General features: G+C 43.3%; 1 protein-coding gene across 3 annotated transcripts in view; it reads right to left on the reverse strand.

Moving 5' to 3' along the window:
* LOC132467326 (rab5 GDP/GTP exchange factor-like) overlaps positions 1-12,389 on the reverse strand; it is a 32,962-nt gene that overhangs the window by 982 nt on the left and 19,591 nt on the right. For 2 of the 3 annotated variants that reach the window (XM_060064555.1, XM_060064556.1), the window contains exons 4-8: positions 3,213-3,364; positions 2,556-2,622; positions 2,337-2,475; positions 649-743; positions 29-285 (exon numbers count right to left, since the gene is read on the reverse strand). In XM_060064555.1, the coding sequence (XP_059920538.1) occupies positions 29-285; positions 649-743; positions 2,337-2,475; positions 2,556-2,622; positions 3,213-3,364 (710 nt within the window). The remainder of the gene's footprint in view (positions 1-28; positions 286-648; positions 744-2,336; positions 2,476-2,555; positions 2,623-3,212; positions 3,365-12,389) is intronic. The other variant, XM_060064557.1, reaches the window with a different exon arrangement.

The raw sequence follows: 12,389 nt of genomic DNA on the forward strand, positions 1-12,389 counted from the left end.
CAAGCATGATGAAGGGTGAGGAACGCACCAGGTTTGTGAAGTAGTAGCCGCTCTCTCCAGCCATCAGACTGTGAGGCAGGCCAAAGCGTATCACGTATTGCATGTTGGAGTGGAGGCGGGGCGGGTTAGCCTTCAGAACCACGTAGATGAGCCCCGACAGAAAGTCGTCGGCGTTGGCTGGCTCGCTGTTGGAGGTGGACAGAGCTTCAAACACGTGCTGGCTGCATTTGATGACACATGCCAGTTTGTCCTGTGGCGCCCGTTTGGCATCCATCTCGATGATGGCTGTTGGTGTGAGGATTAGAGCAGGAAGTTAAAAACTACCAGCAACGTTTTGCTTAAAGGGGACATATTAGAACACCAGGTGTGAGCGTGATAAGCCATTACAAGCCGTTTTGAAAATGTGCCGCTTCTGACATCCCAGGTGGGCGTGTCCACCTAGCTGTGTGCTGGATAAATCAGTCTACCCAGTGGACTGTAGCAAATGTTGCTCATCTATCCGTCATACATCTAGGTGGACACGCCCACCTGTGATGTCAGAAGCGGCACATTTTCAAAAAGGCTTGTAATGATTAATCACACTCACACCTGGTGGTATAATATGTCCGCTTTAAGAAGGTTGCTAAATGTATACCATTAATCAGAAACCTGTGATAGCAGGTAGATACGGGTCCTTTGTGATGAGGGTTATTTCATCAGGGAATGGCACACTCAGCATCTGTGGCGTCACCCAGTTGAGGGACCTATGAAGACCAGATGAGAACCATAGTATAGACCTATGACGTCATAAACACCTGAGTATAGACCTAGGATGTTATGAAAACCAGAGGATAGACGTAGGACGTCATGATCACCAGAGTATAGACCTAGGACGTCATGAACACCGTGTATAGAAGTTCAGGGGCTCCAGACTAACTTTTTTCTCCAGAAAATATTAGGGGCACAACCAGAAATCTTAGGGGCACACACCGTAAATCAACATGCCAATGTGATTCTCATTATTTTTTTATGTATTACTGATACATATTTTGATAATAGATGCAGATATTACAATGTGCGGTTTCAAATTCAGTGTCACATTTTATTGTGATTCACATCTATACCAACCGTTTCCAAGCGTACGCACATGCGTTAGACGAGCACGGAAGCGTCAGTTTCACGGGAGTGCGCCCGCTTGTCATGCTGCTTGACAGGACGCTGCGCCTCCACTCTGCCAACTCGCCTCTCCATTGAGAATGCAGCAGGCGCGACAAACGCCTCCCGTGTGAAAAGCCCTTTATGGCACATGAAGGCCTGACTGGGTACCCCACGGGTAACCCGCACAATTCGGATGAAACGTGTGAAAAATAATGTACTGTCAAGGTTCGGTCGGTTCAGACGCGGGTTTTGCGATTGCGAGCGAGACTTCTCCAGTGCTGGATATGTTATTCAGGAGCGGAGAAGTCAACTGAAGCCGTCAACAGTGGATGATGTGCTTTTTTTGCACAGCAATCTAAAGCACCAGGCCGAACACAACATAGTGTAATACCCCGGCGTTCCAACTAATGTGTCTTATTTTCCTTCGGGCGTGGGTCAGGCGTCGATATGAATTTATAGCGGGTCGGGCCGGGTGCGGAATGTAATTCACGCTACTGTGGGAACACGGGTCGGATGCGGTTTTAAGTATTGCGGGTACGGGCAGGTGCGGGTTTGCAAAATAAGACCCGTGCAGGACTCTGGCTCTGGCACACTAGCCGCAGGTCCGAAGAACGAGTCAATAGTTTGCTCACAGAGACATTTACGCACACTCAACATTTAATCCCTAGGACCCTCCCCCTCCACACAAGAGCACCTAACAGTGGCCATTCCCTTTCCTCCTCACGCTCATTGGCCTGCTACAGATTCCGAATTCATTGAAGCGCCCCTTCCCCGTTTAACGTGTAAAAAACTGAAGAAAAAAAAAAGGGTACATTTACTGGTCACACATGTGCAACCAACCGCACGCTCACATTTTGGTCGCAAAATGCGACCATTTGGTTGCAGTCTGGAGCCCTGAGGCTATATTGTCGAATTCAATTATTTTTCCTTTGCTTTCCTTAACGTCCACGGCAAAACCTTTCCAGTAAACTTTTTGCAGATACATTGTTGTTGCTTCGATGTTTTCACAAAGCGCATATGAAGCAGTACTACTAATATTAGAAATGGCCAGCCTGACCAAGCCCCTTAAAGTTGCAAGGGCAGTCATTCTTCACTTGATTTAGTTTCAACAGTCTAATGTGGGCAACATTTGTATTTATTCACCGTAACGTGGCATTTAAAAACGTGCAAGAAAGTGTTGTGGAAGCAATGATACAGACCGTATCCTCCTTTGGAGAGCCAGGTCCTTCTGCTCGTCATCCACACTGTCATGGCAGAACACCCATTTGTGCAGACGGGTCATCATTAACTTCTCTATGTGCTCCATCATCTGAAGGACTTGAGACTCAGGGAAACCTGCTAAGAAAACCATGTACTTCAAATATATTTGATGAATGGCAAACAGTGAGAAGGGGATATAGAAATCTGGAATAACCCACTGAAGTAAGCAGCCATATTCTGGTAGAAGTCCTGCACAAGGTCAGACTGCTTTTGAACTGGCAAATCCTGTAGAAAATTACAATAGTCAGCAGCATTCATAACTAAATGAACATACAGCAATTTCCATAACAAGTTCCCTATAGGGGGTGATGTCTCTGTAGTTTGTTGTTGGCCAAGTCAAGCCCCATAATGTTCATGTTCTATACCTCAGACAGTACCGTGTGCATGACTGATCATAATAAAAAATAAACTGAGTTCTCATGACTTTCCTGACTGCGCCATTAGAAACATAAGTTGTAGGGGATTCAAAGTAACTAAATTCTAAATCTGTGAAATAACCCTGGCATAGTTTGTCTAATTCAACTTATAGTCTACATCAAGAAATGTGTAATTGATTGAATTTATTTTCAATTTCATGGACATTCAGATTGAATTATACGATTCTAAATTGAGCCCAGTTTCGCGCATGTGTGCTATGACGACCCACCAACGTTGAAGAGGAACTTTATTCTATATGGAAACACGACGTGCCTGGAACAAAATAAAGTCGTGCAATGCTAAGTCGTGACGAGTTGAGCTGGTGCTGTCGGTGGAAAAGAGGCATTAGCTACCGAGTGTTGAGTGGCACTTTAAAGGAAGCCTGGTTTCATTATTACATGATAGGCTTCGATGGTGTTGAGGAAAGCCGTGCAGCGGGACTGCAGCCGCTGGGATGGAGGGCTTCGAAGGATTTTGAGGAAGCCTGTGAAGTCCCCAGGCTCAAGCCCTTGAAATGCTTTCATGGAGTTGGAATGGCTTTCTGTCGACTCTAGATATTGAAACAACAAAGGAGCTTCATTACTTAATTAAAAACAACCCCCATGCATCAGCGAGGTAGTGGGGAATTACCCCTAGATTTAGGTGGTGAGGGAGTGACCCCTACGTTTACCTGGCGAGGGGAATACCTTAATGTTTAGCTAGTGAGGGGACAACCTTGAGGTGTAGGTGGTGAGGGGGCTATCTTAATATTTAGGTGGTGAGGGGGCTACCTTAAAGTGTAAATCCGGTGAAAATTAAACCCAGGGTCATTGTTTTGGCAAGGAAACCCATCAAATAAGCCATCAAGATACCTTTTTCATTGAAAATCGAGTAATAGAGATTGCACGGTGCAATGTTTGGCTTCCATGTTATTGGCTTGGGATAGCGAGTTTCGCTTCCAAATCGTTTTTTTTAACCACTAATATTGCAAATAATAGCACCAAACCACTGCAGTAGCATGACTGGGTCCCTACAAATAAATCTAAGCACCAACAACTTACAGGGCTCCAGAGTGCGACCAAAATATTTAAGGGTGCGACTAATATTTTTTATAGGTCACCCGATGCTGCCTCCTGTAATCGAACCAGAGTTAATTTTGTCAGCTATTTTAGATTTAGGCCCAATCCCGTTTCTTTTCTCATTGTCTCAACCCTACATCTCATTGCTGATTGCTCATTGCTACCCCTAACCAATCCCCTACATCTACCCTTCTTCTCTACCAAATGGGACAACCCTACCATGTGACGTCATCATTAGACGTCGACGGCGTGTAAACACAGACGCGACGAGATTGATGCCGGTTCATTTCGAGATTGATGCCGGTTCACCCGACCCTGGTCCACGGCTGGGCTGCAGAGCCCGATCACGGGCTCTGCAGCCCAGCCGTGGACCAGGGTCGGGCGGCCCACGGTCGGGGAGCTGCCGGGCTCATGTCGTATGATATCCGGATCTTCCGAGAGTCCGCGGCCGGGCTTCGAAGCCCGCGGCCGGGCTGCAGAGTATAATTGATAAAATAATTAATAGTTAATTACAGAGAAAACACTTACATTTGTGTTTTTTCAATCCTGTCGCATCTTTTCGCCCTCCATCTTGTCTAGGATATCTCTTGATTTTCCGTTTTCTCGCAAGGTATTGTGGGAGCAAGTCAGAACTGAAGCGCTTTGAGTGTGCCCATTGAAAATCTCGATTTGGAGGGGATGTTAGCAGTCCCCCTTACCCCTTATGCTACCTTTAAACTGGTTTTGAGATTTTGAAACGAGCAAAGTATTGGGATCAAGCCGAAGTCTTAGTCTTTTGACAAAAATGCTTATTAGATTTAGTCAGATTTTCGTCATTGTTTCCTCTGTAGTTTTAGTCTAGTTTTAGTCAACGAAAAGTCCTTACATTTTAGTCAACTTTTAGTCATTACTTTTAGTCAAAATGTTCTCTTTTTAAACTAGTTCAATAAGGCTAAACCCATATATATGGACACCTGCTAAATTGTTCCACTCAAATAGAGTACTAAAGTGAAAACGTCCCGTTGTCCTGGCAACCGAATTTTCAGTTCTAAACAACCGAACGAGAGATGGATTTCTCCATTGCTTCCATGTGTCGTTTCTTTCAGAATTAAAATAAATCCATTTCAAGAGGTGAAAATCACTACCAATCGAAACATGTCGAGGCGTTCATGTATTCCCCTGGGGTATTAAAAGGAAAAGTTCGTAAACGTTAGTTTAGTTTCGTTTTTTTTATATGAAGACAATCTATTCTAAATATTACTTACAGCATTGGTAAAGCAAACTCACAAATCAATTCGCAAAAAATTATTTCCTTTTCTATAAAAGGTTTGTGTGGCATAGGATTTCCCCTTGTTCATTTGGTTTGTGTAGAACCGAAAATCGGTTGCTATGGAAACGTGACGTCACACTTTAGTACTCTTACTCTGTTCAGCCTTCAAAACGATAGCTGTTAAATTGTGAAAAATGCATTAAACTGTGATCAGAAAACGTGGTCATAAGCTATAGACCCTATAGTATCTTGGGTATAAAGGCTGGGACGAATTTCAAAGTACACCTTATGTTGAAAGTATAGACCGTGGCGATTCCCATTGAAACAAATGGCGCAGGGATTTTCTTCAAAACGAGAGCCGGTAAATTGTGAAAAATGAATTAAACTGTAATCAGACAACGCGGTTATATGCTATAGACCCTAGAGCAGGGATGCCAGGGTGAAATTGGTCAGGGGGCCAGATGTTTTTCAAGAGAGACCTCAGGGGGCCGGATTACACTTTCGGACTGAAAAAGCCTGAAAAGGCCAAACACTGCCTCAACACATGGATAGGTAGGCTATTTTAAATTATGCTTGAAGTCCTAGACATCAAAAATTAATTTCATTGGCCGCAAAATAGCCTCACAATAAGGCCTACAATTACATAGCCTAAAGCAGGAGACAGCTCCCCTCTAACTGTGTGTTCACACCAAACGCGAAATCTTTCGCCCGTTCGCGTTGTCGCCGAAGTTTTGTCGCGCCACGCATCATAATCTGTCGCTGTGCAAGTTTTGTTGAATTTGTCGCGCCACAACAAGATAACCACCATTGCATGTCTTGACCTTTTGTGGAAGAGGGAGAGACGTCGGAGGACGCGACGCAGTATATTCATAATATTGTAATGACCACGGAAGAGGCAGTGAATGAAGTATTGAATAGACAGAGATTTATTAGATAGGCCTACCTAATAAACCGTTGGAACACACAAGACCGGAAACATAGCAACGCCGGTAAACAAACCCAGAGAAGCCCAATCCCTATAGAGTGGCGAAGTCCCGCCCCTTCCGGTAGAGCTCATGGGACCTACGACATCGAAAAATATGAATGAGTGTCAATGGAGAGAAAATAATTATTTGCTGGTCCCAGTCTTTATATGCCCTGGATTACCCGCACTTGGAACTTGGCACAGAGATGGCGATCTCTCTGCTCCTCTTCACCACTTTTTTTCAAGGCGAGGTTAAAAGCATAGAAAGGTGAAAACCACTATAAGTCAGGGCATGTGGAGAGTTTTAGTTATGTGCCATCTCTATGTGCCATCTCTGTGCCGAGTTCCAAATGCGGGTGTGTTGACGTATATCTTATGCGTCGAGAGCAGAGAAGACCTGTTTGTTCACAAAGCGGCCTCACATAAAACCTAAAATTATCAAACTTCTTCACGAAAATTTTTAGTTTTCTTTGCATGAAAAATTATCATTTAAATCCACAAACAACATATGTGTAATCCAGGGCATATAAAGACTGGGACCAGAAAATAATTATTTTCTCTCCATTGACACCCATTCATATTTTTCGATCTCATAGGTCCCATGAGCTCTTCCGGAAGGGGCGTGACTTTGCCACTCTATGAGAGCTCCCCGCGCTACGGCCATCCGGAGGCGCACAGAGCTTTTGGCCGTGATATTATATATACAATTATAGTATATTATATACTATTATATATAGAGCTCCGGGAGTCGCAAACGGCAACATTCACTTTCTCCGCCATGCTGCAGTTCACCCCGGACTGCACTGCACCGAGTTTGACGGTTGAACGCTGATTGGCTGTTACCAGACATGGGGGACTCGAGTCACATGACTTGACTCGAGTCGCAAATTTGAGGACTTGAGACTTGCTTAACTAACACTGATAAAAGACTCGACTTCACTTTGACTTGGTCCCATGACTTGACTTAGACTTGAGACAGATGACTCGAAATGACTTTTTTAAAGTTAGATTAACGGTTGGATATGTGATTTGCGATACGCCAGCAGATTTTGAAAACACGCAACTCAAATCGTCCTACCCCCTCTCCTTCAACGCTGACTCCACCCATTCCAAGTACATGGACGCGCAATCACACACGATCGCGAACACAGATGCGCGAGAGTGAGCCAGGCTAGCTAGGTTGGAGTTTAGGGTTGTATTCTAGTGCTAGGTCCAAATGTGGATTAGCTAGTAAACTAGCTCCAGTAGCTACCGCAGGATAACAACAAACAGAAGCTTGCTCTGGGTCACGAGCTTTGAGTATGTGCACGTGCACGAAGAGGTCACGCGGGGGGGGGTAGGGGAGTGCAGTACGACCGTTTGATTGACGTACTGTCCAATGCCACTCGGTGGTTCTGAAAATCATTGGCTGGAGTTTTTCGAGCCCTGCCCGTTCCACAGATGATTAACTTGTTTAATTTTCATGTCAGGAGGCTACTTCTAACTCAGTGGTTGTAAGTGTCTTTTTGTTCAAGGTGGAGGTAAGAGTTATGGCAGTCCCTGCATCAAGTGCACCTGTTGAACGTGTGTTCAGCCAGGGTTGGGTGATAATGTGACCGCATCATTCAGAACTCAGTGACAAAGTACTGTCAAATTATTTTTTTTGCAAATGCAATGCATTGTAAGTCGATGTATGTTGCGAGGCAGCAAGATTGCTACCAGCTTTCAGGCTTGTGTATTACTATTTCCCCTTCCTACAGTATGTGTGATATTACTTTTAAAATATTCTTTTTTTTCATGTCTGATGCCATGTGTTGCAAATAATATTCTCCAACATGTAGGGAGATTGAGTGATTGACTTGAACTGTTCTCGTATACAGCTACCTAGAGGTTCTATTTGATTCTGTTCATAGGTTGGAGGTAATGATCATACAAATATTTTCAAACTATGCACATAATGGTTTTGGAATAGTTTGAGTTATTGTTATTGTTAAGACATTGTTATTGTTAATGTTGAAATAAAACTCAACTTATGAACCACTCTCTTTACCGATTTTTAAATGTGGAAACTGGGTTAGATCATCAGATTTTTGTATGACTTGACTTGTGACTTGCTTGACCTGAGCAATGACTTGACTTGTGACTTGCTTGATTCTCACCACAGTGACTTGGGACTTGCTTGAGACTTGAAGGTTATGACTTGAGACTTGCTTGTGACTTGCACATGGATGACTTACCCCCACCTCTGGCTGTTACGTTACACATGTGACTCAGTGGCAACGCTGTTGAACGCTGATTGGCTGTCATCACGCGAAATTCGTGTCAAAGTTCAAATATTTGAACTCGAGCGAATTTTTCACGCAACAAATTCTCGTGAACGCGCTTGCCTGTGCACGGCAAAAGTGTGGCGCGACAAATCAAAACGCCCGTTTTCTCTCGCGAAAAATTCGCCCAAAACGCGTCTATACTAGGGTTGCCGCGGTATACGGTATTACCGGTGTTACCGGTGTTGAGGCCAACACCGATTACTCGGTGTTGCACACCGGCAACACCAATTTTATTTTTTATTTTTTTCGTAATAAAAAAAAAATTCAGTAAAAATGAATAATATAATTATAATTAAGAAAATGTAAATGTGTAGAATAGGCCACAGTTCTGCTCTGTGCGGGAGAATTGTCACGCCGAGAATTGAAGTGCTTCCTTACAAGACCGTTAACCATAGCAACGCCGGTAAACAAACCCCGCAAAGCCCAATCCCTCCGTGAGCTCCCCGCGCTACGGCCATCCGGAGGCGCACAGAGCTTTTGGCCGTGATATTATGATATATAAAATTATATTATACCATTATATATAGAACATTATAAGACGCCGAGAATTGGTGCGCTGCCACCGCTGTCACCGAGTGTGAGAGGAGAGTTGACGGAGAAGATGGCGGTTGACCTATAGTTTCAAAGTTAATACCGTTTATACCGGTAATACCGGTGTTGACACAAGCGTATTACTCGGTGTGAAAATGTCCACACCGCGGCAACCCTAGTCTATACGGTCACTTTGTATGGGATCCTGTCGCCCCGTCGCGTTTGGTGTGAACACACAGTAAGAATTTAACATTTTCCTATCCATGCAAGTAGCCTACATTTATAAATGAGAAATGCAACAAAATAGACTAGGTGCCAACAAAACACATTTCCTATTAATAACACAAGTGTAAACTGTTAATTACTTTTATTTTATTTATTGAAGGCTTGCACAGGTGAACTAGGCGATCGCCTAGGGCGGCAAATGCGTTGGGGGCGGCAAAAGTGTTGGGGGCGCCCCCTGGTGGCGGCCTTAATTGATGAATACATTTTAATGAAACAAGCGTGTTTTCTAAACACGTTTCGAAATGCAATGGAGAATGGGGGATGAACAGTTATTGAATCGTAACAGACCAGCAGCAGTAGCAGACCAACTGACGGATTCCAAAAAAATAAAAATATTAATAAAAATAAAAAATAAAATTCAATAAATACTAGGGCTGTAACGATACACAAATTCACGATTCGGTTTGTATCACGATTTTTGACCCACGGTTCGATACATCCCACGATTCTTTTAAATTTAAAAAGCTTTTTATTTAAACACTTAAATGCCAATTATCTTAATGTAACATTTAATAACAAATAACTTGGAACACTGAACAGATTTGAACCGAAAGAATACGATTAAAGTATAGCTAAATTAATAAAGAAATAACCAAAGATTGCAGTTGGAGGATGCTTTTTGCTGGTAGGCATAATAGGGCCCCTTTAACTGTTTGGTTGGTTTATTCAAATATCCTTATTAGCGCTTCTTATTAGGCTATGTAGCTTAAATAATGACATAATCAGGCCGTATAGAATGCAACATGTTTAATAGCCTAACTTTCAATAGATGAGGAAAAACATGAACGTCGCAATAACGAGGCATAGTGTTACGAGTAGCATATGTGTGCGGGAGAATGGCAGTGTGCGTATGCGTGTGTGAGTGACGTCAGCGAGTGAGTGGACGAGCGAGGAGAGCGAGCGGTAGCGCGTGTGTCTAGTGAAGAAGCGAACGAGTCCGGTAGAATAAAGTACCCATCCTGTCAATAATCGGTGGCTGCTTCATTCCGACCTATAAGCAGACAAACTGCCAGTCAAATCACACAAAACAATAGAGACAGGATCACACAGGCAATTTTTTTCGCGCTTGGCCCACTCTGGATAAATGTCGTTCATATCGCATATGAGGACTTCGACGGCTGTGGAGAAATGCAATCCTCCGTAGCCACGGAGAGCTGTGATCACAGAGAGGGCATCTCGTCACATATTTACGGCATCGATAGGAGGGGGCGCTGTCAGCAGACTATTATTTAGACAAATTATTAGCAAATTTCAATCGGACAATTTGACCGAAGAGTTAGAAAGGGCATATCGCGCTTCTGCCTTCTCACACCGCGAGACAGGATCGTGGCTTTGAGTATCGCGATTTTCGGTTTGATACGCGTATCGTTACAGCCCTAATAAATACATATATTCTCCCCTTATCACCCGCGGGCCGGATGTGACATACAGTCGGTCCGTGTCCGGCCTGTGGGCCGTAACCCTGGCATCCCTGCCCTAGAGTATCTGTGGTATAAAAGCTGGGACGAATTTCGAATTATAAATATGTACAATGCATAACGTTAGCTCATAGCTGAGTGGACTACACCTCCCGTTGCCAAGTCGTAGCTAAGGTCCGTCCTATTTACTGGAGGAGTGAACAGTTGCATAAGAACCTTATGGGAGGGTAATGATTGGAATATATCGTGCATTTTGAATGTCCAAATAGCACACCACTAACATTTTGGTCCTGTCTCGTCAACGAAAACAAAACGTACATTTCGTCATAGTTTTTATGATCAAAGATCTATTTTTAGCTCGTCAACGTCTCGTCTTAGTCATGGAAAAAAGGTCGTTGACGAATATATTCTTCGTCATATTTTTCGTTAACGAAATTAACACTGAATCGAACTCGCACTCATGGTTAGGGATGGGTATCGTAACCCAGTTCTATCAAGGACCGGGTTCCACTTTTTTCAAAACCCGAAAATCATCCGAGTCCCGTCGTTCATTCATTATTTTTTTTGTCTTGTAGGTCCTGTAACGTAATGTTGTGTCCCTCGAGTCGCGTCACGGCATTTATATCAAATCAATCCAATCACTACGGCGTGCCCACCAATGTTCTTTAATGGAATTGTAAGCAAACAGGTATTACAAGTAAAACAAGTGAAGTCTGGCAGTTAACTTTGCTCGCGAGGATGGCTGAACGGGCGAAAATCATTTATTGTAAAGGGGAGAACACAACCTCAATGGCCAAGCACATTAGCATTGTCCATCAAATAAAGACCAAAGGCAGTACCTTCGACTGTCTCCGAGTTGAAAAGACTGTCTCCTCCTTCTCCTGTCGCACCACAGACGGGCCCGTTATAATCAAACTACGAGCGGTAATCGCACACACAGACATTGTCACTAGTCCCGTCAGTTAAAAATCGTAATCCAATAGTGAAATCGGTGAAATCAGTAGCATACAAGCTACTTAAAAAGTAAATAAAGTTTCAGATGTGCTGCGTGATGTGTTGAGGTTGTCATGATGCGTTCAAATGTAACATAAAATGAAATGAAATGAGGCATTTATATCCCGCACATATGATTAGCAAGCCAACACAAGGAAGGCAGCTAACCATGTCAGAGCGGCTGGCTGTGAAATGTGCACAAAATGTGGTGTCGACTTTCAAGTTGGTAAGAAACTGATATTACCGTGACATCATTATATTTATAAAGAAAAATGAAAATGGTTTTAGAACTGGTTATATAAATGATTCTTCAACATTCTCTTAAAACAGTTAGTATTATTAATGCATCTTATTTCTAGAGGTAGAGAGTTCAACTGGTGCGTAATTAGAGAATCTCCTGGCATCTACTTTAGTCTTTGCCGTTCTGGATATCTTCAGCTTGAAGTTGTCACCTGGTATCTTCGATCTGGTGTTGCAAGTGTCTGATGCTACCTCCATCTCAACAAGTTCTTTAAGGTAGCAAGGTGCATTACCATGAACTGTTTTGTGGGTCAGTAGACAGACCTTGAAGAAAATCCTCTGATCTATTGGGAGAATGTGGGATTTCTTGTAGAAGGGAACCAGGTCAGTAGTTCTGTCTTGGATTTTATAGATGAAACGTACCGCCCCATTTAGGATGGACTCTAGCTTCTTTAATCTGGTCTTGGGTAGGTTCATGTAAAGAGAGTTACAGTAATCTATCTTAGATATGACTAATTGCTTCACCATCAT

Source organism: Gadus macrocephalus, chromosome 11 (genome assembly GCF_031168955.1).
Source record: "Gadus macrocephalus chromosome 11, ASM3116895v1".
Classification (NCBI taxonomy): Eukaryota; Metazoa; Chordata; class Actinopteri; order Gadiformes; family Gadidae; genus Gadus; species Gadus macrocephalus.